This window comes from Mytilus edulis, chromosome 12, assembly GCF_963676685.1.
Source record: "Mytilus edulis chromosome 12, xbMytEdul2.2, whole genome shotgun sequence".
NCBI lineage: Eukaryota > Metazoa > Mollusca > Bivalvia > Mytilida > Mytilidae > Mytilus > Mytilus edulis.
The window spans coordinates 81267863-81293563 of NC_092355.1; the positions used below are offsets into that span (position 1 = coordinate 81267863).

The 25701-nt window shown below is 35.3% G+C and overlaps 6 protein-coding genes across 6 annotated transcripts; all 6 read left to right on the forward strand.

The window, feature by feature from the left end:
* Window positions 1–4938: 4938 nt before the first annotated feature.
* Window positions 4939–5514, forward strand: LOC139497876 (histone H1-delta-like). The gene has a single exon (XM_071286115.1). The coding sequence runs from the start codon at window positions 4939–4941 to the stop codon at window positions 5512–5514; it is 576 nt and encodes a 191-aa protein (XP_071142216.1).
* A 3117-nt stretch (window positions 5515–8631) lies between these two features.
* On the forward strand, window positions 8632–9207 carry LOC139497877 (histone H1-delta-like). Its single transcript, XM_071286116.1, has one exon. The coding sequence runs from the start codon at window positions 8632–8634 to the stop codon at window positions 9205–9207; it is 576 nt and encodes a 191-aa protein (XP_071142217.1).
* A 3119-nt stretch (window positions 9208–12326) lies between these two features.
* Window positions 12327–12902, forward strand: LOC139497878 (histone H1-delta-like). Its single transcript, XM_071286117.1, has one exon. It carries the CDS (start codon window positions 12327–12329, stop codon window positions 12900–12902), a length of 576 nt encoding a protein of 191 aa, XP_071142218.1.
* A 3120-nt stretch (window positions 12903–16022) lies between these two features.
* On the forward strand, window positions 16023–16598 carry LOC139497879 (histone H1-delta-like). The gene has a single exon (XM_071286118.1). It carries the CDS (start codon window positions 16023–16025, stop codon window positions 16596–16598), a length of 576 nt encoding a protein of 191 aa, XP_071142219.1.
* A 3117-nt stretch (window positions 16599–19715) lies between these two features.
* On the forward strand, window positions 19716–20291 carry LOC139497880 (histone H1-delta-like). The gene has a single exon (XM_071286119.1). It carries the CDS (start codon window positions 19716–19718, stop codon window positions 20289–20291), a length of 576 nt encoding a protein of 191 aa, XP_071142220.1.
* A 3117-nt stretch (window positions 20292–23408) lies between these two features.
* Window positions 23409–23984, forward strand: LOC139497882 (histone H1-delta-like). Its single transcript, XM_071286120.1, has one exon. It carries the CDS (start codon window positions 23409–23411, stop codon window positions 23982–23984), a length of 576 nt encoding a protein of 191 aa, XP_071142221.1.
* Window positions 23985–25701: the final 1717 nt, after the last annotated feature.

Genomic DNA, 25701 nt, shown 5'->3' on the forward strand with positions numbered 1-25701 from the left:
AAAAGTCGAGTTGCGAGTTAGGAAAGTCTAGTTGCGAGTTACGAAAGTCGAGTTGCGAGCTACAAAAGTCGAGTTGCGAGTTAGGAAAGTCGAGTTGCGAGTTACAAAAGTCGAGTTGCGAGTTAACTTTCAGGTTTGATTCACATTTGATAAACAAAACATGCATGTACCTGAACTTAGTTATTCCCGTGATTGTGGGATTTGAAACAGTTATATGTGATACTTATTTATAAGAGTCTAACATAAGTTAAGTTCTGGAAGCATTAAAAAAAATAATAATGTATGGTGGCATACAGCTGCCATCGAAATGACCAGTTGCCCAGATAATTATCTCGGCAAATTGATATATTATCACGATAAGTCGACATATTATCTCGATATTTCGACTTTATTATCTCAACAAGTCGACATTATGGAAGCATTAAATCGACTTGTCTAGATAGTTAACACAACATGTCGACATACTTATCGCGACAAGTCGACAAAAGATATATCGGCAACTCGTCTTGAGGTCGAGATGAATGCTCGTAACTGTCCTTGTCTTGTTGAGTTGTCGAATTAATTATCACAACAAGTCAGCTTTATTTTCTTGACAAGTAAACATGCAACGGGGTCGATCGAGACGTGATAGGTTAAAATAAAAAATTCTTATTTTGCATCCAATCTCGATGGAATTTTTATCATTGAGTACCTCTTGACAGGATTTTTCAGTAGTATTCAAGGGATTTCACATAGCTCTTTTGATTTTCAAGATAAAGTGGCCCATTTGGGGTCAAACCCGCAAAAAACAACTTAAGTCCGATTTTGACAGGGTTTTTTTTCCATTGAATTCTTATGGAAGCATTAAATCGACTTGTCTAGATAGTTAACACAACATGTCGACATACTTATCGCGACAAGTCGACAAAAGATATATCGGCAACTCGTCTTGAGGTCGAGATGAATGCTCGTAACTGTCCTTGTCTTGTTGAGTTGTCGAATTAATTATCACAACAAGTCAGCTTTATTTTCTTGACAAGTAAACATGCAACGGGGTCGATCGAGACGTGATAGGTTAAAATAAAAAATTCTTATTTTGCATCCAATCTCGATGGAATTTTTATCATTGAGTACCTCTTGACAGGATTTTTCAGTAGTATTCAAGGGATTTCACATAGCTCTTTTGATTTTCAAGATAAAGTGGCCCATTTGGGGTCAAACCCGCAAAAAACAACTTAAGTCCGATTTTGACAGGGTTTTTTTTCCATTGAATTCTTTATACCAAGAGTGGACACAATGAATGTCTCGCCTTTTCTAGTGATTATAATATATCTATATTGAAGTATAAAAAAGAGTTGTATACCACAACCATCAAGCCTCTGTCACACCTTGATTGATAGCACGAACGGACGCATTACGGATGAAAATTAAAGTTGTCCGTTGACAAAATTGTTATCCGTTGGGAGTCCGTTGATGTACTGGCCAAATAAAACGGACAAGAAACGAATGCATAAAGCCTCGGTCACGCCTTACCGGATAGCACAAACAGACGCCTAACGGATGAAAATAAAAGTTGTCCGTTGACAAAATTGTTATCCGTTGGGAGTCCGTTGTTGTACTGACCGAATAAAACGGACGTGTAACGGATGCATAACGGACACACACCGGATATGCAAGGTACGAGAAACGGACACGTACCGGACAGAACGGATGTCGAACGTACATCAAACAGACGAGCGGACAAGTAACGCATAAAACGGACACCTAACGGAAGCGTACCGGATAAAACGGATGAACAAGATATACGCAAAAATCAAAGGCGACAATAATGATACATAGAAATTGCATAAATATTCAAAATGTTTCTGTGTAACTGGTTTTGGTTTGTTCTTCAAAATTCCGCCAAAGGGCAGTGTCTGGCCTGAATAAGAACTGCTTGATCGTGAAGTCAAGACGTGCATATACTCTAACTTAAGATCGATTAATAATAATAAGAATTCATGAACCTTAAGAAATCTGACATACCAATAATTGGCATTTCTGACGCGAAATTTTCAATTGGCATTTATCCGTTTCAGATCCGTTCATCATCCGTTTTATCTGTAATACGTCCTGTAGAAGTCCGTTTCTTATCCGTTCAACATCCGTTTTATCCGTTAAACATCCGGTAGAAGTCCGTTGGTGAATTTATCTTGCAGACCTCCAACGGATGTATAACGGATACAAAACGGAAACGAAACGGACGAGTAACGTACAAAACGGACGCCGAACGGACGTTTAACGGGCATTTTATCCGTTGGACGTCCGTTCACAGTGAGTGTCACTGACAAACAATAAATTTTACGGTCCCTTACGAATATTGCCCGGCTCTGCAGCTACCCCAAAAAGCCCACTTTAAACGAAATCTACAGAAGGGGTGTTTGTATGAAATTTAAAAATAATTAAACTGCAAGCCATCTGCTGTATTTCAAAAGGCTATCTGCTTCTTCAGAAAATACTATACGTAGGTATTATCTAGTCTATTTTATTTTTACACGGACTCAGATAAAGTCCAAACCACAAAAATAATCAACAACACTATGTACAATTCTATGAGCAATCATCTTTCCAAAATGTTATACAGTTACACCAAAAAATTTAAATATTTCAGTTTCCACATTTTTACGCAATTCGACTTTTGTAACTCGCAACTCGACTTCCTTAACTCGCTACTCGACTTTTGAAACTCGCAACTCGACTTTCGTAACTCGCAACTCGACTTTTGTAACTCGCAACTGACTTTTTAACTCGCAACTCGACTTTTGTAACTCGTAACTAGACTTTTGTAACTCGCAAACTCGACTTTCATAACTCGCAATTAGACTTTTGTAACTCGCAACTCGACTTCCTTAACTCGCAACTCGACTTTTGTAACTCGCAACTCGACTTTCTTAACTCGCAACAAGACTTTTGTAACTCGCACACTCGACTTTCATAACTCGCAACTCGACTTTTGTAACTCGCAACTCGACTTTTATAACTCGCAACTCAACTTTCGTAACTCGCAACTCGACTTTTGTAACTCTCAACTCGGCTTTCTTAACTTGCAACTCGATTTTCTTAACTCACAACTCGCAACTCGACAACAAGTGAATCTCTAAATCGCGCTCAGGGAATTCAAATTAAGTCATAAATCGCGCACGTGGAATTCAAATTAGGTGATTAATCGTGCACGGGGACTTTAAATCAGGTGATAAATCGTGCACGTGGAATTCAATTTAAGTCATAAAATGCGCATGTGGAATTCAAATCAGGTGATAAATCGCGCACGTGGAATTCAAATTAGGTGATAAATCGTGAGTGTGGAATTCAAATTAGGTGATAAATCGTGCACTTGGAGTACAAATTAGTTTGGTACATACTGGACGTGGAATTCAAATTAGGTGATAAATCGCGCACGGGGAATTCAAATTAGGTGATAAATCGCGCACGGGGATTTAAATCAGTTGATAAATCGTGCACGTGAAATTCAAATTAGGTGATAAATCGTGAGTGTGGAATTCAAATTAGGTGATAAATCGTGCGCTTGAAATTCAAATTAGTTGGTACAATACTGCACGTGGAATTCAAATTAGGTGATAAATCGTGCACGTGGAATTCAAATTGGTGACAAATCGTGAAAGTTGAATTAAAATTGGGTGATAAATCGTGCAGATGGAATTCAATTTGAGTTATAAAACGTGCAAGTGGAATTTAATTAGGTGCTAAATCGTGAATGTGGAATTAAAATTAGGTGATAAATCGTAAATGTGGAATTTAAATTAGGTGATAAATCGTGCACGTGGAATTCAAATTTGGTGAGAAATCATGCACGTGGAATTCAGATCGTAACTCGTTCCAGAGTCTTCACTGTGACACACATTCCCCTTTTTGAGGGGAAATAAATAACTTTTGTAATTGTCAATTAAGATACAAATGATATGTACCACTGTCGAATTATAAAACTACAAAAATCTTCGTGTTTTGTTTTTGTTTTGTTGATTTTTTTTGTTTGTATCGAAACTTTCAGGCGGCCAGGCCACTTTGAGCTCAGATCATCGGTTATTGATAATAAAATTAATGAAATATATTTTGTTGAAAAATATGGTATATTCGATAAGACATATTCGAGTTTTTTTTGACTTGAAAGTGCGCAAATTGTACATGCAAATGGAAATAAAAGCGAAGACGCATCATACAGAACAGTTGTTCAGTGCCTCAGATCCACTGAAAACAAAGTCGCTCTCTGAAAAGTTCCCAACGCTAGATTAAATAAAAAGATGTTTCAAATTCGTATTCTAGATATTGGGTTTGTTCATTCGACTCTTGAATGTTTGCGAAATTTCGCTCGGGTTGAATAAAAATGTTATTTGAAGTTTTAGTAAAAATCTGCAATTAAACAATGGCGCGTGAACTTTTTGTGTGTTTCCCTCTAGCTGGAAACAAACTTATTACGAGGAGGAACATGCTTCCAGTGAATAAAAACGGAAAGAAACCTAAAGAGAAATGATTTTTCTTCCTCTGTACAATTTTACGACGATAGAATATTTGTGTAATGAGAAAAACTCGTAAATTTTCTGTCAACATACCTGCGAAGACAATTCAGTCGGTTCTACTTTAACTATTAATATCTTTTACTGTGTACATCGAAAAATACACAGTTTATCTAACATGCAAGATTAATGACTGTTGAGCAATTTGGTATGCTATATGTGAATGTTTTTGATAGAATTATACTATAAATTATCATAAAAGTCTTCGAAGAAGCACATAATCATTTTACCGAGATCGCGTAATGGATTTTACAAGTTATTTTTAAGGGTGTCTTCGTCGAGGTCCGCGTTCGTCTGTTATAAATAAACGAGGCCTGGAATGGCGTTATTTTCAAATCGTTATTCGTAGTATAAACTTCGTAAAGGATAATATTTTGAATCATTCAAAATGGCAGACGCAACAGCAGCACCAGCAGTAGCACCAGCTAAATCACCAAAGAAAAAGGCAGCAGCCAAGCCAAAGAAGCCTTCCGCACATCCTAAATACAGCGAGATGATTGGAAAAGCCATCGCCGCTTTGAAAGAACGTGGAGGTTCTTCAAGGCAAGCAATTCTGAAGTACATCATGGCCAACTTCAACGTCGGAAAAGATGCCAAGTCAGTAAATGCTCATTTAAAACTTGCACTCAGAGCCGGAGTTAAGAACAACAGTTTGAAGCAGTCCAAGGGAACTGGAGCATCCGGATCTTTCAGAATTGGAGAGGCTAAAGTAGTTAAAAAGAAGCCAGCAAAGGCAAAGAAAGCAGCCAAACCTAAGGCCGCCAAGCCGAAGAAGGCAAAGAGCACACCCAAGAAGAAGAAGCCAGCAGCAAAGAAACCAGCTGGAGAAAAAAAGGCTGCCAAACCAAAGGCAAAAAAACCAGCAGCAAAGAAAGCAGCCAAGCCAAAGAAGCCAGCAGCCAAGTCACCAGCAAAAAAGAAGGCAGCCAAACCAAAAGCCAAGAAGACACCAAAGAAGAAGTAAACTGTTCCAGACTTCAGTCTGCAGAGGCTATTCAGCCACCAAAAGCCCTTTTAAGGGCTACCCAATTTATTCAAAAAGAATCTACAATTGTTGTACATTAGTTATCAAACTAAATCTAGCTGAGCCCTACCTTTTCTTTACTTTTCTCTGAACTTTGCACTGGTCTCTGAAATATTTTTGGGGTCACATTATTTCCATTGTTTGTTTTATTTCACTCCTTATGACTATACTATTTCTAACACCTAAGTATGCAGCTGGGTTTTTTTTTTTTTTTTGATATATTTTGTGTAGTTAGGCACCATTAAAGTTATATCAGTGTATTTTCACGCACTTATTTGAACTGAATATAACTTTTTCTATTCAGTTTTCGTTAGAGTGACAATCTACGAAAATAGGAAGTCATGCTAGGGTTTTATTGTGCTCTTTTTTTTAGGGGGAAGGGGGTCAAAATCACACAGCTAACCTTCAACCGAAAAATCATTTTTGTCATTATGTGAGTTTTTCCATTTCTCTCTTCTTCTTCGTATTCAACTTGACTGACATTTTTTGTTGGACTTTTTCTACACGTAAGCAAAGTCAAAGGTTGGCTCTCTATTTCATATCAACTAGTCAATGGGGAGGTAACTCTAAAATTAAACTCAGTACTTTTTTCAGAACTATATAAATAAACTGTTAAAATGTACATAATACAAAAGATGTATAACGTATCGTAAAAATCAGATTAGTAGCAAATGAATGCAGTGACGTTTGTCTGTTATTTATTTATTTTTTTATTTATTACTTGTCAAAATTACTACAATAATATTGTGTATTAAAAGTTAAAAGGAAACTCTAAAGTATGGAGGTTTTTGTTCAACCTTTAACAGTTCTGCAATTATTTTGTCATTTTATTACCTGCGATTTATTATGCAAATTTCACTATTCTCTACCTTTCGAATTTCATCTTTGTTTTACTCGTGTATAAAATAAATGCACCTACTTGTTTCTATGTTTCTTTCAAATGGTTGTCCTGTGTTTTTTCTCTTCTTTTTTCTCTCTGTTATTTAGTGCGCGACGACTTGACTGTATCTTTGCTATGTCATTTTAATCTTTCCACAGCACGCGAGGTGAATAAACCCGAAACAATACAGTGACGTCACACGTGACTACTGTGATGAACAGAAACAAGGATGGATGGACGGACAGTGGTACAAAAAGTAAGAAAAAGTTATTTCTCTGATAAAAGGTATCGCGTGAATTGTAGGTTCACGGTATAGGTTTTTTCTCTCATTTTTGAAGATCATATATACAGTTGTCTATAATTGCTTACATCCACTTCCTTTGAACTATGGTGGATAGTTGTCTCATTGGCAATCATACCACATCTCCTTATTTTCATATTGAAATGACAGCAACTTAACGACACACACAAACATAGCCTGCTAGTATATACGTACATGGGAGACTGAAAAATTCTGTGCTTATTGGTAAATGATAAAAAAAAACATTAAAACTTTAAGGTATGCTATGACTAAGCTTTAAATATAAGGTAGATAGGGAGTAGGAAACACACATATTTTTTTTTTTTATTTGGCCTTAATGAAGAAGAAAAGCACACACACAATATATTAGAACTTGTACTAACATCCATTAAACGCTATGCTAATATATGTCTTTAAAAGAGAACCATTATTTTATTTTAATTTATTTTTTCTTCGTTTCAATCTTGGTTTTTGATTCTTTTTACATTAAATCTGTTTTTACTGTTGCAATAGTTTACAAATATTTTTAGTCCAAATACAATTCATTGATAATATATCCCCCCTTTTTTGTCCGGATTTTTTTTTTTTTTTTTTTTTTGAAAAGGGGGGGGGGGGGGGCTGGAGGTTTAGTTAAATGCAGTGGAAAAATGTTTTGCCCAAAGTCCAATGGTTCACACTGATGTGTTTTTGTCCTTCTGTCTCTTTTTAATCGTCCGTGTCACGGGATGCTGCTTCACCCTTTACCGGTTCTGGTTTCACTTGCATAGCTTATATAGGTATAATGCATATGTATAGCCAGAGTCTTCACTGTGACACACATTCCCCTTTTTGAGGGGAAATAAATAACTTTTGTAATTGTCAATTAAGATACAAATGATATGTACCACTGTCGAATTATAAAACTACAAAAATCTTCGTGTTTTGTTTTTGTTTTGTTGATTTTTTTTGTTTGTATCGAAACTTTCAGGCGGCCAGGCCACTTTGAGCTCAGATCATCGGTTATTGATAATAAAATTAATGAAATATATTTTGTTGAAAAATATGGTATATTCGATAAGACATATTCGAGTTTTTGACTTGAAAGTGCGCAAATTGTACATGCAAATGGAAATAAAAGCGAAGACGCATCATACAGAACAGTTGTTCAGTGCCTCAGATCCACTGAAAACAAAGTCGCTCTCTGAAAAGTTCCCAACGCTAGATTAAATAAAAAGATGTTTCAAATTCGTATTCTAGATATTGGGTTTGTTCATTCGACTCTTGAATGTTTGCGAAATTTCGCTCGGGTTGAATAAAAATGTTATTTGAAGTTTTAGTAAAAATCTGCAATTAAACAATGGCGCGTGAACTTTTTGTGTGTTTCCCTCTAGCTGGAAACAAACTTATTACGAGGAGGAACATGCTTCCAGTGAATAAAAACGGAAAGAAACCTAAAGAGAAATGATTTTTCTTCCTCTGTACAATTTTACGACGATAGAATATTTGTGTAATGAGAAAAACTCGTAAATTTTCTGTCAACATACCTGCGAAGACAATTCAGTCGGTTCTACTTTAACTATTAATATCTTTTTACTGTGTACATCGAAAAATACACAGTTTATCTAACATGCAAGATTAATGACTGTTGAGCAATTTGGTATGCTATATGTGAATGTTTTTGATAGAATTATACTATAAATTATCATAAAAGTCTTCGAAGAAGCACATAATCATTTTACCGAGATCGCGTAATGGATTTTACAAGTTATTTTTAAGGGTGTCTTCGTCGAGGTCCGCGTTCGTCTGTTATAAATAAACGAGGCCTGGAATGGCGTTATTTTCAAATCGTTATTCGTAGTATAAACTTCGTAAAGGATAATATTTTGAATCATTCAAAATGGCAGACGCAACAGCAGCACCAGCAGTAGCACCAGCTAAATCACCAAAGAAAAAGGCAGCAGCCAAGCCAAAGAAGCCTTCCGCACATCCTAAATACAGCGAGATGATTGGAAAAGCCATCGCCGCTTTGAAAGAACGTGGAGGTTCTTCAAGGCAAGCAATTCTGAAGTACATCATGGCCAACTTCAACGTCGGAAAAGATGCCAAGTCAGTAAATGCTCATTTAAAACTTGCACTCAGAGCCGGAGTTAAGAACAACAGTTTGAAGCAGTCCAAGGGAACTGGAGCATCCGGATCTTTCAGAATTGGAGAGGCTAAAGTAGTTAAAAAGAAGCCAGCAAAGGCAAAGAAAGCAGCCAAACCTAAGGCCGCCAAGCCGAAGAAGGCAAAGAGCACACCCAAGAAGAAGAAGCCAGCAGCAAAGAAACCAGCTGGAGAAAAAAAGGCTGCCAAACCAAAGGCAAAAAAACCAGCAGCAAAGAAAGCAGCCAAGCCAAAGAAGCCAGCAGCCAAGTCACCAGCAAAAAAGAAGGCAGCCAAACCAAAAGCCAAGAAGACACCAAAGAAGAAGTAAACTGTTCCAGACTTCAGTCTGCAGAGGCTATTCAGCCACCAAAAGCCCTTTTAAGGGCTACCCAATTTATTCAAAAAGAATCTACAATTGTTGTACATTAGTTATCAAACTAAATCTAGCTGAGCCCTACCCTTTTCTTTACTTTTCTCTGAACTTTGCACTGGTCTCTGAAATATTTTTTGGGGTCACATTATTTCCATTGTTTGTTTTATTTCACTCCTTATGACTATACTATTTCTAACACCTAAGTATGCAGCTGGGTTTTTTTTTTTTTTTTGATATATTTTGTGTAGTTAGGCACCATTAAAGTTATATCAGTGTATTTTCACGCACTTATTTGAACTGAATATAACTTTTTCTATTCAGTTTTCGTTAGAGTGACAATCTACGAAAATAGGAAGTCATGCTAGGGTTTTATTGTGCTCTTTTTTTTAGGGGGAAGGGGGTCAAAATCACACAGCTAACCTTCAACCGAAAAATCATTTTTGTCATTATGTGAGTTTTTCCATTTCTCTCTTCTTCTTCGTATTCAACTTGACTGACATTTTTTGTTGGACTTTTTCTACACGTAAGCAAAGTCAAAGGTTGGCTCTCTATTTCATATCAACTAGTCAATGGGGAGGTAACTCTAAAATTAAACTCAGTACTTTTTTTCAGAACTATATAAATAAACTGTTAAAATGTACATAATACAAAAGATGTATAACGTATCGTAAAAATCAGATTAGTAGCAAATGAATGCAGTGACGTTTGTCTGTTATTTATTTATTTTTTTATTTATTACTTGTCAAAATTACTACAATAATATTGTGTATTAAAAGTTAAAAGGAAACTCTAAAGTATGGAGGTTTTTGTTCAACCTTTAACAGTTCTGCAATTATTTTGTCATTTTATTACCTGCGATTTATTATGCAAATTTCACTATTCTCTACCTTTCGAATTTCATCTTTGTTTTACTCGTGTATAAAATAAATGCACCTACTTGTTTCTATGTTTCTTTCAAATGGTTGTCCTGTGTTTTTTCTCTTCTTTTTTCTCTCTGTTATTTAGTGCGCGACGACTTGACTGTATCTTTGCTATGTCATTTTAATCTTTCCACAGCACGCGAGGTGAATAAACCCGAAACAATACAGTGACGTCACACGTGACTACTGTGATGAACAGAAACAAGGATGGATGGACGGACAGTGGTACAAAAAGTAAGAAAAAGTTATTTCTCTGATAAAAGGTATCGCGTGAATTGTAGGTTCACGGTATAGGTTTTTTCTCTCATTTTTGAAGATCATATATACAGTTGTCTATAATTGCTTACATCCACTTCCTTTGAACTATGGTGGATAGTTGTCTCATTGGCAATCATACCACATCTCCTTATTTTCATATTGAAATGACAGCAACTTAACGACACACACAAACATAGCCTGCTAGTATATACGTACATGGGAGACTGAAAAATTCTGTGCTTATTGGTAAATGATAAAAAAAAACATTAAAACTTTAAGGTATGCTATGACTAAGCTTTAAATATAAGGTAGATAGGGAGTAGGAAACACACATATTTTTTTTTTTTATTTGGCCTTAATGAAGAAGAAAAGCACACACACAATATATTAGAACTTGTACTAACATCCATTAAACGCTATGCTAATATATGTCTTTAAAAGAGAACCATTATTTTATTTTAATTTATTTTTTCTTCGTTTCAATCTTGGTTTTTGATTCTTTTTACATTAAATCTGTTTTTACTGTTGCAATAGTTTACAAATATTTTTAGTCCAAATACAATTCATTGATAATATATCCCCCCTTTTTTGTCCGGATTTTTTTTTTTTTTTTTTTTTTGAAAAAGGGGGGGGGGGGGCTGGAGGTTTAGTTAAATGCAGTGGAAAAATGTTTTGCCCAAAGTCCAATGGTTCACACTGATGTGTTTTTGTCCTTCTGTCTCTTTTTAATCGTCCGTGTCACGGGATGCTGCTTCACCCTTTACCGGTTCTGGTTTCACTTGCATAGCTTATATAGGTATAATGCATATGTATAGCCAGAGTCTTCACTGTGACACACATTCCCCTTTTTGAGGGGAAATAAATAACTTTTGTAATTGTCAATTAAGATACAAATGATATGTACCACTGTCGAATTATAAAACTACAAAAATCTTCGTGTTTTGTTTTTGTTTTGTTGATTTTTTTTGTTTGTATCGAAACTTTCAGGCGGCCAGGCCACTTTGAGCTCAGATCATCGGTTATTGATAATAAAATTAATGAAATATATTTTGTTGAAAAATATGGTATATTCGATAAGACATATTCGAGTTTTTGACTTGAAAGTGCGCAAATTGTACATGCAAATGGAAATAAAAGCGAAGACGCATCATACAGAACAGTTGTTCAGTGCCTCAGATCCACTGAAAACAAAGTCGCTCTCTGAAAAGTTCCCAACGCTAGATTAAATAAAAAGATGTTTCAAATTCGTATTCTAGATATTGGGTTTGTTCATTCGACTCTTGAATGTTTGCGAAATTTCGCTCGGGTTGAATAAAAATGTTATTTGAAGTTTTAGTAAAAATCTGCAATTAAACAATGGCGCGTGAACTTTTTGTGTGTTTCCCTCTAGCTGGAAACAAACTTATTACGAGGAGGAACATGCTTCCAGTGAATAAAAACGGAAAGAAACCTAAAGAGAAATGATTTTTCTTCCTCTGTACAATTTTACGACGATAGAATATTTGTGTAATGAGAAAAACTCGTAAATTTTCTGTCAACATACCTGCGAAGACAATTCAGTCGGTTCTACTTTAACTATTAATATCTTTTTACTGTGTACATCGAAAAATACACAGTTTATCTAACATGCAAGATTAATGACTGTTGAGCAATTTGGTATGCTATATGTGAATGTTTTTGATAGAATTATACTATAAATTATCATAAAAGTCTTCGAAGAAGCACATAATCATTTTACCGAGATCGCGTAATGGATTTTACAAGTTATTTTTAAGGGTGTCTTCGTCGAGGTCCGCGTTCGTCTGTTATAAATAAACGAGGCCTGGAATGGCGTTATTTTCAAATCGTTATTCGTAGTATAAACTTCGTAAAGGATAATATTTTGAATCATTCAAAATGGCAGACGCAACAGCAGCACCAGCAGTAGCACCAGCTAAATCACCAAAGAAAAAGGCAGCAGCCAAGCCAAAGAAGCCTTCCGCACATCCTAAATACAGCGAGATGATTGGAAAAGCCATCGCCGCTTTGAAAGAACGTGGAGGTTCTTCAAGGCAAGCAATTCTGAAGTACATCATGGCCAACTTCAACGTCGGAAAAGATGCCAAGTCAGTAAATGCTCATTTAAAACTTGCACTCAGAGCCGGAGTTAAGAACAACAGTTTGAAGCAGTCCAAGGGAACTGGAGCATCCGGATCTTTCAGAATTGGAGAGGCTAAAGTAGTTAAAAAGAAGCCAGCAAAGGCAAAGAAAGCAGCCAAACCTAAGGCCGCCAAGCCGAAGAAGGCAAAGAGCACACCCAAGAAGAAGAAGCCAGCAGCAAAGAAACCAGCTGGAGAAAAAAAGGCTGCCAAACCAAAGGCAAAAAAACCAGCAGCAAAGAAAGCAGCCAAGCCAAAGAAGCCAGCAGCCAAGTCACCAGCAAAAAAGAAGGCAGCCAAACCAAAAGCCAAGAAGACACCAAAGAAGAAGTAAACTGTTCCAGACTTCAGTCTGCAGAGGCTATTCAGCCACCAAAAGCCCTTTTAAGGGCTACCCAATTTATTCAAAAAGAATCTACAATTGTTGTACATTAGTTATCAAACTAAATCTAGCTGAGCCCTACCCTTTTCTTTACTTTTCTCTGAACTTTGCACTGGTCTCTGAAATATTTTTTGGGGTCACATTATTTCCATTGTTTGTTTTATTTCACTCCTTATGACTATACTATTTCTAACACCTAAGTATGCAGCTGGGTTTTTTTTTTTTTTTTGATATATTTTGTGTAGTTAGGCACCATTAAAGTTATATCAGTGTATTTTCACGCACTTATTTGAACTGAATATAACTTTTTCTATTCAGTTTTCGTTAGAGTGACAATCTACGAAAATAGGAAGTCATGCTAGGGTTTTATTGTGCTCTTTTTTTTAGGGGGAAGGGGGTCAAAATCACACAGCTAACCTTCAACCGAAAAATCATTTTTGTCATTATGTGAGTTTTTCCATTTCTCTCTTCTTCTTCGTATTCAACTTGACTGACATTTTTTGTTGGACTTTTTCTACACGTAAGCAAAGTCAAAGGTTGGCTCTCTATTTCATATCAACTAGTCAATGGGGAGGTAACTCTAAAATTAAACTCAGTACTTTTTTTCAGAACTATATAAATAAACTGTTAAAATGTACATAATACAAAAGATGTATAACGTATCGTAAAAATCAGATTAGTAGCAAATGAATGCAGTGACGTTTGTCTGTTATTTATTTATTTTTTTATTTATTACTTGTCAAAATTACTACAATAATATTGTGTATTAAAAGTTAAAAGGAAACTCTAAAGTATGGAGGTTTTTGTTCAACCTTTAACAGTTCTGCAATTATTTTGTCATTTTATTACCTGCGATTTATTATGCAAATTTCACTATTCTCTACCTTTCGAATTTCATCTTTGTTTTACTCGTGTATAAAATAAATGCACCTACTTGTTTCTATGTTTCTTTCAAATGGTTGTCCTGTGTTTTTTCTCTTCTTTTTTCTCTCTGTTATTTAGTGCGCGACGACTTGACTGTATCTTTGCTATGTCATTTTAATCTTTCCACAGCACGCGAGGTGAATAAACCCGAAACAATACAGTGACGTCACACGTGACTACTGTGATGAACAGAAACAAGGATGGATGGACGGACAGTGGTACAAAAAGTAAGAAAAAGTTATTTCTCTGATAAAAGGTATCGCGTGAATTGTAGGTTCACGGTATAGGTTTTTTCTCTCATTTTTGAAGATCATATATACAGTTGTCTATAATTGCTTACATCCACTTCCTTTGAACTATGGTGGATAGTTGTCTCATTGGCAATCATACCACATCTCCTTATTTTCATATTGAAATGACAGCAACTTAACGACACACACAAACATAGCCTGCTAGTATATACGTACATGGGAGACTGAAAAATTCTGTGCTTATTGGTAAATGATAAAAAAAAACATTAAAACTTTAAGGTATGCTATGACTAAGCTTTAAATATAAGGTAGATAGGGAGTAGGAAACACACATATTTTTTTTTTTTATTTGGCCTTAATGAAGAAGAAAAGCACACACACAATATATTAGAACTTGTACTAACATCCATTAAACGCTATGCTAATATATGTCTTTAAAAGAGAACCATTATTTTATTTTAATTTATTTTTTCTTCGTTTCAATCTTGGTTTTTGATTCTTTTTACATTAAATCTGTTTTTACTGTTGCAATAGTTTACAAATATTTTTAGTCCAAATACAATTCATTGATAATATATCCCCCCTTTTTTGTCCGGATTTTTTTTTTTTTTTTTTTTTTGAAAAAGGGGGGGGGGGGGGCTGGAGGTTTAGTTAAATGCAGTGGAAAAATGTTTTGCCCAAAGTCCAATGGTTCACACTGATGTGTTTTTGTCCTTCTGTCTCTTTTTAATCGTCCGTGTCACGGGATGCTGCTTCACCCTTTACCGGTTCTGGTTTCACTTGCATAGCTTATATAGGTATAATGCATATGTATAGCCAGAGTCTTCACTGTGACACACATTCCCCTTTTTGAGGGGAAATAAATAACTTTTGTAATTGTCAATTAAGATACAAATGATATGTACCACTGTCGAATTATAAAACTACAAAAATCTTCGTGTTTTGTTTTTGTTTTGTTGATTTTTTTTGTTTGTATCGAAACTTTCAGGCGGCCAGGCCACTTTGAGCTCAGATCATCGGTTATTGATAATAAAATTAATGAAATATATTTTGTTGAAAAATATGGTATATTCGATAAGACATATTCGAGTTTTTGACTTGAAAGTGCGCAAATTGTACATGCAAATGGAAATAAAAGCGAAGACGCATCATACAGAACAGTTGTTCAGTGCCTCAGATCCACTGAAAACAAAGTCGCTCTCTGAAAAGTTCCCAACGCTAGATTAAATAAAAAGATGTTTCAAATTCGTATTCTAGATATTGGGTTTGTTCATTCGACTCTTGAATGTTTGCGAAATTTCGCTCGGGTTGAATAAAAATGTTATTTGAAGTTTTAGTAAAAATCTGCAATTAAACAATGGCGCGTGAACTTTTTGTGTGTTTCCCTCTAGCTGGAAACAAACTTATTACGAGGAGGAACATGCTTCCAGTGAATAAAAACGGAAAGAAACCTAAAGAGAAATGATTTTTCTTCCTCTGTACAATTTTACGACGATAGAATATTTGTGTAATGAGAAAAACTCGTAAATTTTCTGTCAACATACCTGCGAAGACAATTCAGTCGGTTCTACTTTAACTATTAATATCTTTTTACTGTGTACATCGAAAAATACACAGTTTATCTAACATGCAAGATTAATGACTGTTGAGCAATTTGGTATGCTATATGTGAATGTTTTTGATAGAATTATACTATAAATTATCATAAAAGTCTTCGAAGAAGCACATAATCATTTTACCGAGATCGCGTAATGGATTTTACAAGTTATTTTTAAGGGTGTCTTCGTCGAGGTCCGCGTTCGTCTGTTATAAATAAACGAGGCCTGGAATGGCGTTATTTTCAAATCGTTATTCGTAGTATAAACTTCGTAAAGGATAATATTTTGAATCATTCAAAATGGCAGACGCAACAGCAGCACCAGCAGTAGCACCAGCTAAATCACCAAAGAAAAAGGCAGCAGCCAAGCCAAAGAAGCCTTCCGCACATCCTAAATACAGCGAGATGATTGGAAAAGCCATCGCCGCTTTGAAAGAACGTGGAGGTTCTTCAAGGCAAGCAATTCTGAAGTACATCATGGCCAACTTCAACGTCGGAAAAGATGCCAAGTCAGTAAATGCTCATTTAAAACTTGCACTCAGAGCCGGAGTTAAGAACAACAGTTTGAAGCAGTCCAAGGGAACTGGAGCATCCGGATCTTTCAGAATTGGAGAGGCTAAAGTAGTTAAAAAGAAGCCAGCAAAGGCAAAGAAAGCAGCCAAACCTAAGGCCGCCAAGCCGAAGAAGGCAAAGAGCACACCCAAGAAGAAGAAGCCAGCAGCAAAGAAACCAGCTGGAGAAAAAAAGGCTGCCAAACCAAAGGCAAAAAAACCAGCAGCAAAGAAAGCAGCCAAGCCAAAGAAGCCAGCAGCCAAGTCACCAGCAAAAAAGAAGGCAGCCAAACCAAAAGCCAAGAAGACACCAAAGAAGAAGTAAACTGTTCCAGACTTCAGTCTGCAGAGGCTATTCAGCCACCAAAAGCCCTTTTAAGGGCTACCCAATTTATTCAAAAAGAATCTACAATTGTTGTACATTAGTTATCAAACTAAATCTAGCTGAGCCCTACCCTTTTCTTTACTTTTCTCTGAACTTTGCACTGGTCTCTGAAATATTTTTTGGGGTCACATTATTTCCATTGTTTGTTTTATTTCACTCCTTATGACTATACTATTTCTAACACCTAAGTATGCAGCTGGGTTTTTTTTTTTTTTTTGATATATTTTGTGTAGTTAGGCACCATTAAAGTTATATCAGTGTATTTTCACGCACTTATTTGAACTGAATATAACTTTTTCTATTCAGTTTTCGTTAGAGTGACAATCTACGAAAATAGGAAGTCATGCTAGGGTTTTATTGTGCTCTTTTTTTTAGGGGGAAGGGGGTCAAAATCACACAGCTAACCTTCAACCGAAAAATCATTTTTGTCATTATGTGAGTTTTTCCATTTCTCTCTTCTTCTTCGTATTCAACTTGACTGACATTTTTTGTTGGACTTTTTCTACACGTAAGCAAAGTCAAAGGTTGGCTCTCTATTTCATATCAACTAGTCAATGGGGAGGTAACTCTAAAATTAAACTCAGTACTTTTTTTCAGAACTATATAAATAAACTGTTAAAATGTACATAATACAAAAGATGTATAACGTATCGTAAAAATCAGATTAGTAGCAAATGAATGCAGTGACGTTTGTCTGTTATTTATTTATTTTTTTATTTATTACTTGTCAAAATTACTACAATAATATTGTGTATTAAAAGTTAAAAGGAAACTCTAAAGTATGGAGGTTTTTGTTCAACCTTTAACAGTTCTGCAATTATTTTGTCATTTTATTACCTGCGATTTATTATGCAAATTTCACTATTCTCTACCTTTCGAATTTCATCTTTGTTTTACTCGTGTATAAAATAAATGCACCTACTTGTTTCTATGTTTCTTTCAAATGGTTGTCCTGTGTTTTTTCTCTTCTTTTTTCTCTCTGTTATTTAGTGCGCGACGACTTGACTGTATCTTTGCTATGTCATTTTAATCTTTCCACAGCACGCGAGGTGAATAAACCCGAAACAATACAGTGACGTCACACGTGACTACTGTGATGAACAGAAACAAGGATGGATGGACGGACAGTGGTACAAAAAGTAAGAAAAAGTTATTTCTCTGATAAAAGGTATCGCGTGAATTGTAGGTTCACGGTATAGGTTTTTTCTCTCATTTTTGAAGATCATATATACAGTTGTCTATAATTGCTTACATCCACTTCCTTTGAACTATGGTGGATAGTTGTCTCATTGGCAATCATACCACATCTCCTTATTTTCATATTGAAATGACAGCAACTTAACGACACACACAAACATAGCCTGCTAGTATATACGTACATGGGAGACTGAAAAATTCTGTGCTTATTGGTAAATGATAAAAAAAAACATTAAAACTTTAAGGTATGCTATGACTAAGCTTTAAATATAAGGTAGATAGGGAGTAGGAAACACACATATTTTTTTTTTTTATTTGGCCTTAATGAAGAAGAAAAGCACACACACAATATATTAGAACTTGTACTAACATCCATTAAACGCTATGCTAATATATGTCTTTAAAAGAGAACCATTATTTTATTTTAATTTATTTTTTCTTCGTTTCAATCTTGGTTTTTGATTCTTTTTACATTAAATCTGTTTTTACTGTTGCAATAGTTTACAAATATTTTTAGTCCAAATACAATTCATTGATAATATATCCCCCCTTTTTTGTCCGGATTTTTTTTTTTTTTTTTTTTTTGAAAAAGGGGGGGGGGGCTGGAGGTTTAGTTAAATGCAGTGGAAAAATGTTTTGCCCAAAGTCCAATGGTTCACACTGATGTGTTTTTGTCCTTCTGTCTCTTTTTAATCGTCCGTGTCACGGGATGCTGCTTCACCCTTTACCGGTTCTGGTTTCACTTGCATAGCTTATATAGGTATAATGCATATGTATAGCCAGAGTCTTCACTGTGACACACATTCCCCTTTTTGAGGGGAAATAAATAACTTTTGTAATTGTCAATTAAGATACAAATGATATGTACCACTGTCGAATTATAAAACTACAAAAATCTTCGTGTTTTGTTTTTGTTTTGTTGATTTTTTTTGTTTGTATCGAAACTTTCAGGCGGCCAGGCCACTTTGAGCTCAGATCATCGGTTATTGATAATAAAATTAATGAAATATATTTTGTTGAAAAATATGGTATATTCGATAAGACATATTCGAGTTTTTGACTTGAAAGTGCGCAAATTGTACATGCAAATGGAAATAAAAGCGAAGACGCATCATACAGAACAGTTGTTCAGTGCCTCAGATCCACTGAAAACAAAGTCGCTCTCTGAAAAGTTCCCAACGCTAGATTAAATAAAAAGATGTTTCAAATTCGTATTCTAGATATTGGGTTTGTTCATTCGACTCTTGAATGTTTGCGAAATTTCGCTCGGGTTGAATAAAAATGTTATTTGAAGTTTTAGTAAAAATCTGCAATTAAACAATGGCGCGTGAACTTTTTGTGTGTTTCCCTCTAGCTGGAAACAAACTTATTACGAGGAGGAACATGCTTCCAGTGAATAAAAACGGAAAGAAACCTAAAGAGAAATGATTTTTCTTCCTCTGTACAATTTTACGACGATAGAATATTTGTGTAATGAGAAAAACTCGTAAATTTTCTGTCAACATACCTGCGAAGACAATTCAGTCGGTTCTACTTTAACTATTAATATCTTTTTACTGTGTACATCGAAAAATACACAGTTTATCTAACATGCAAGATTAATGACTGTTGAGCAATTTGGTATGCTATATGTGAATGTTTTTGATAGAATTATACTATAAATTATCATAAAAGTCTTCGAAGAAGCACATAATCATTTTACCGAGATCGCGTAATGGATTTTACAAGTTATTTTTAAGGGTGTCTTCGTCGAGGTCCGCGTTCGTCTGTTATAAATAAACGAGGCCTGGAATGGCGTTATTTTCAAATCGTTATTCGTAGTATAAACTTCGTAAAGGATAATATTTTGAATCATTCAAAATGGCAGACGCAACAGCAGCACCAGCAGTAGCACCAGCTAAATCACCAAAGAAAAAGGCAGCAGCCAAGCCAAAGAAGCCTTCCGCACATCCTAAATACAGCGAGATGATTGGAAAAGCCATCGCCGCTTTGAAAGAACGTGGAGGTTCTTCAAGGCAAGCAATTCTGAAGTACATCATGGCCAACTTCAACGTCGGAAAAGATGCCAAGTCAGTAAATGCTCATTTAAAACTTGCACTCAGAGCCGGAGTTAAGAACAACAGTTTGAAGCAGTCCAAGGGAACTGGAGCATCCGGATCTTTCAGAATTGGAGAGGCTAAAGTAGTTAAAAAGAAGCCAGCAAAGGCAAAGAAAGCAGCCAAACCTAAGGCCGCCAAGCCGAAGAAGGCAAAGAGCACACCCAAGAAGAAGAAGCCAGCAGCAAAGAAACCAGCTGGAGAAAAAAAGGCTGCCAAACCAAAGGCAAAAAAACCAGCAGCAAAGAAAGCAGCCAAGCCAAAGAAGCCAGCAGCCAAGTCACCAGCAAAAAAGAAGGCAGCCAAACCAAAAGCCAAGAAGACACCAAAGAAGAAGTAAACTGTTCCAGACTTCAGTCTGCAGAGGCTATTCAGCCACCAAAAGCCCTTTTAAGGGCTACCCAATTTATTCAAAAAGAATCTACAATTGTTGTACATTAGTTATCAAACTAAATCTAGCTGAGCCCTACCCTTTTCTTTACTTTTCTCTGAACTTTGCACTGGTCTCTGAAATATTTTTTGGGGTCACATTATTTCCATTGTTTGTTTTATTTCACTCCTTATGACTATACTATTTCTAACACCTAAGTATGCAGCTGGGTTTTTTTTTTTTTTTTGATATATTTTGTGTAGTTAGGCACCATTAAAGTTATATCAGTGTATTTTCACGCACTTATTTGAACTGAATATAACTTTTTCTATTCAGTTTTCGTTAGAGTGACAATCTACGAAAATAGGAAGTCATGCTAGGGTTTTATTGTGCTCTTTTTTTTAGGGGGAAGGGGGTCAAAATCACACAGCTAACCTTCAACCGAAAAATCATTTTTGTCATTATGTGAGTTTTTCCATTTCTCTCTTCTTCTTCGTATTCAACTTGACTGACATTTTTTGTTGGACTTTTTCTACACGTAAGCAAAGTCAAAGGTTGGCTCTCTATTTCATATCAACTAGTCAATGGGGAGGTAACTCTAAAATTAAACTCAGTACTTTTTTTCAGAACTATATAAATAAACTGTTAAAATGTACATAATACAAAAGATGTATAACGTATCGTAAAAATCAGATTAGTAGCAAATGAATGCAGTGACGTTTGTCTGTTATTTATTTATTTTTTTATTTATTACTTGTCAAAATTACTACAATAATATTGTGTATTAAAAGTTAAAAGGAAACTCTAAAGTATGGAGGTTTTTGTTCAACCTTTAACAGTTCTGCAATTATTTTGTCATTTTATTACCTGCGATTTATTATGCAAATTTCACTATTCTCTACCTTTCGAATTTCATCTTTGTTTTACTCGTGTATAAAATAAATGCACCTACTTGTTTCTATGTTTCTTTCAAATGGTTGTCCTGTGTTTTTTCTCTTCTTTTTTCTCTCTGTTATTTAGTGCGCGACGACTTGACTGTATCTTTGCTATGTCATTTTAATCTTTCCACAGCACGCGAGGTGAATAAACCCGAAACAATACAGTGACGTCACACGTGACTACTGTGATGAACAGAAACAAGGATGGATGGACGGACAGTGGTACAAAAAGTAAGAAAAAGTTATTTCTCTGATAAAAGGTATCGCGTGAATTGTAGGTTCACGGTATAGGTTTTTTCTCTCATTTTTGAAGATCATATATACAGTTGTCTATAATTGCTTACATCCACTTCCTTTGAACTATGGTGGATAGTTGTCTCATTGGCAATCATACCACATCTCCTTATTTTCATATTGAAATGACAGCAACTTAACGACACACACAAACATAGCCTGCTAGTATATACGTACATGGGAGACTGAAAAATTCTGTGCTTATTGGTAAATGATAAAAAAAAACATTAAAACTTTAAGGTATGCTATGACTAAGCTTTAAATATAAGGTAGATAGGGAGTAGGAAACACACATATTTTTTTTTTTTATTTGGCCTTAATGAAGAAGAAAAGCACACACACAATATATTAGAACTTGTACTAACATCCATTAAACGCTATGCTAATATATGTCTTTAAAAGAGAACCATTATTTTATTTTAATTTATTTTTTCTTCGTTTCAATCTTGGTTTTTGATTCTTTTTACATTAAATCTGTTTTTACTGTTGCAATAGTTTACAAATATTTTTAGTCCAAATACAATTCATTGATAATATATCCCCCCTTTTTTGTCCGGATTTTTTTTTTTTTTTTTTTTTTGAAAAAGGGGGGGGGGGCTGGAGGTTTAGTTAAATGCAGTGGAAAAATGTTTTGCCCAAAGTCCAATGGTTCACACTGATGTGTTTTTGTCCTTCTGTCTCTTTTTAATCGTCCGTGTCACGGGATGCTGCTTCACCCTTTACCGGTTCTGGTTTCACTTGCATAGCTTATATAGGTATAATGCATATGTATAGCCAGAGTCTTCACTGTGACACACATTCCCCTTTTTGAGGGGAAATAAATAACTTTTGTAATTGTCAATTAAGATACAAATGATATGTACCACTGTCGAATTATAAAACTACAAAAATCTTCGTGTTTTGTTTTTGTTTTGTTGATTTTTTTTGTTTGTATCGAAACTTTCAGGCGGCCAGGCCACTTTGAGCTCAGATCATCGGTTATTGATAATAAAATTAATGAAATATATTTTGTTGAAAAATATGGTATATTCGATAAGACATATTCGAGTTTTTGACTTGAAAGTGCGCAAATTGTACATGCAAATGGAAATAAAAGCGAAGACGCATCATACAGAACAGTTGTTCAGTGCCTCAGATCCACTGAAAACAAAGTCGCTCTCTGAAAAGTTCCCAACGCTAGATTAAATAAAAAGATGTTTCAAATTCGTATTCTAGATATTGGGTTTGTTCATTCGACTCTTGAATGTTTGCGAAATTTCGCTCGGGTTGAATAAAAATGTTATTTGAAGTTTTAGTAAAAATCTGCAATTAAACAATGGCGCGTGAACTTTTTGTGTGTTTCCCTCTAGCTGGAAACAAACTTATTACGAGGAGGAACATGCTTCCAGTGAATAAAAACGGAAAGAAACCTAAAGAGAAATGATTTTTCTTCCTCTGTACAATTTTACGACGATAGAATATTTGTGTAATGAGAAAAACTCGTAAATTTTCTGTCAACATACCTGCGAAGACAATTCAGTCGGTTCTACTTTAACTATTAATATCTTTTTACTGTGTACATCGAAAAATACACAGTTTATCTAACATGCAAGATTAATGACTGTTGAGCAATTTGGTATGCTATATGTGAATGTTTTTGATAGAATTATACTATAAATTATCATAAAAGTCTTCGAAGAAGCACATAATCATTTTACCGAGATCGCGTAATGGATTTTACAAGTTATTTTTAAGGGTGTCTTCGTCGAGGTCCGCGTTCGTCTGTTATAAATAAACGAGGCCTGGAATGGCGTTATTTTCAAATCGTTATTCGTAGTATAAACTTCGTAAAGGATAATATTTTGAATCATTCAAAATGGCAGACGCAACAGCAGCACCAGCAGTAGCACCAGCTAAATCACCAAAGAAAAAGGCAGCAGCCAAGCCAAAGAAGCCTTCCGCACATCCTAAATACAGCGAGATGATTGGAAAAGCCATCGCCGCTTTGAAAGAACGTGGAGGTTCTTCAAGGCAAGCAATTCTGAAGTACATCATGGCCAACTTCAACGTCGGAAAAGATGCCAAGTCAGTAAATGCTCATTTAAAACTTGCACTCAGAGCCGGAGTTAAGAACAACAGTTTGAAGCAGTCCAAGGGAACTGGAGCATCCGGATCTTTCAGAATTGGAGAGGCTAAAGTAGTTAAAAAGAAGCCAGCAAAGGCAAAGAAAGCAGCCAAACCTAAGGCCGCCAAGCCGAAGAAGGCAAAGAGCACACCCAAGAAGAAGAAGCCAGCAGCAAAGAAACCAGCTGGAGAAAAAAAGGCTGCCAAACCAAAGGCAAAAAAACCAGCAGCAAAGAAAGCAGCCAAGCCAAAGAAGCCAGCAGCCAAGTCACCAGCAAAAAAGAAGGCAGCCAAACCAAAAGCCAAGAAGACACCAAAGAAGAAGTAAACTGTTCCAGACTTCAGTCTGCAGAGGCTATTCAGCCACCAAAAGCCCTTTTAAGGGCTACCCAATTTATTCAAAAAGAATCTACAATTGTTGTACATTAGTTATCAAACTAAATCTAGCTGAGCCCTACCCTTTTCTTTACTTTTCTCTGAACTTTGCACTGGTCTCTGAAATATTTTTTGGGGTCACATTATTTCCATTGTTTGTTTTATTTCACTCCTTATGACTATACTATTTCTAACACCTAAGTATGCAGCTGGGTTTTTTTTTTTTTTTTGATATATTTTGTGTAGTTAGGCACCATTAAAGTTATATCAGTGTATTTTCACGCACTTATTTGAACTGAATATAACTTTTTCTATTCAGTTTTCGTTAGAGTGACAATCTACGAAAATAGGAAGTCATGCTAGGGTTTTATTGTGCTCTTTTTTTTAGGGGGAAGGGGGTCAAAATCACACAGCTAACCTTCAACCGAAAAATCATTTTTGTCATTATGTGAGTTTTTCCATTTCTCTCTTCTTCTTCGTATTCAACTTGACTGACATTTTTTGTTGGACTTTTTCTACACGTAAGCAAAGTCAAAGGTTGGCTCTCTATTTCATATCAACTAGTCAATGGGGAGGTAACTCTAAAATTAAACTCAGTACTTTTTTTCAGAACTATATAAATAAACTGTTAAAATGTACATAATACAAAAGATGTATAACGTATCGTAAAAATCAGATTAGTAGCAAATGAATGCAGTGACGTTTGTCTGTTATTTATTTATTTTTTTATTTATTACTTGTCAAAATTACTACAATAATATTGTGTATTAAAAGTTAAAAGGAAACTCTAAAGTATGGAGGTTTTTGTTCAACCTTTAACAGTTCTGCAATTATTTTGTCATTTTATTACCTGCGATTTATTATGCAAATTTCACTATTCTCTACCTTTCGAATTTCATCTTTGTTTTACTCGTGTATAAAATAAATGCACCTACTTGTTTCTATGTTTCTTTCAAATGGTTGTCCTGTGTTTTTTCTCTTCTTTTTTCTCTCTGTTATTTAGTGCGCGACGACTTGACTGTATCTTTGCTATGTCATTTTAATCTTTCCACAGCACGCGAGGTGAATAAACCCGAAACAATACAGTGACGTCACACGTGACTACTGTGATGAACAGAAACAAGGATGGATGGACGGACAGTGGTACAAAAAGTAAGAAAAAGTTATTTCTCTGATAAAAGGTATCGCGTGAATTGTAGGTTCACGGTATAGGTTTTTTCTCTCATTTTTGAAGATCATATATACAGTTGTCTATAATTGCTTACATCCACTTCCTTTGAACTATGGTGGATAGTTGTCTCATTGGCAATCATACCACATCTCCTTATTTTCATATTGAAATGACAGCAACTTAACGACACACACAAACATAGCCTGCTAGTATATACGTACATGGGAGACTGAAAAATTCTGTGCTTATTGGTAAATGATAAAAAAAAACATTAAAACTTTAAGGTATGCTATGACTAAGCTTTAAATATAAGGTAGATAGGGAGTAGGAAACACACATATTTTTTTTTTTTATTTGGCCTTAATGAAGAAGAAAAGCACACACACAATATATTAGAACTTGTACTAACATCCATTAAACGCTATGCTAATATATGTCTTTAAAAGAGAACCATTATTTTATTTTAATTTATTTTTTCTTCGTTTCAATCTTGGTTTTT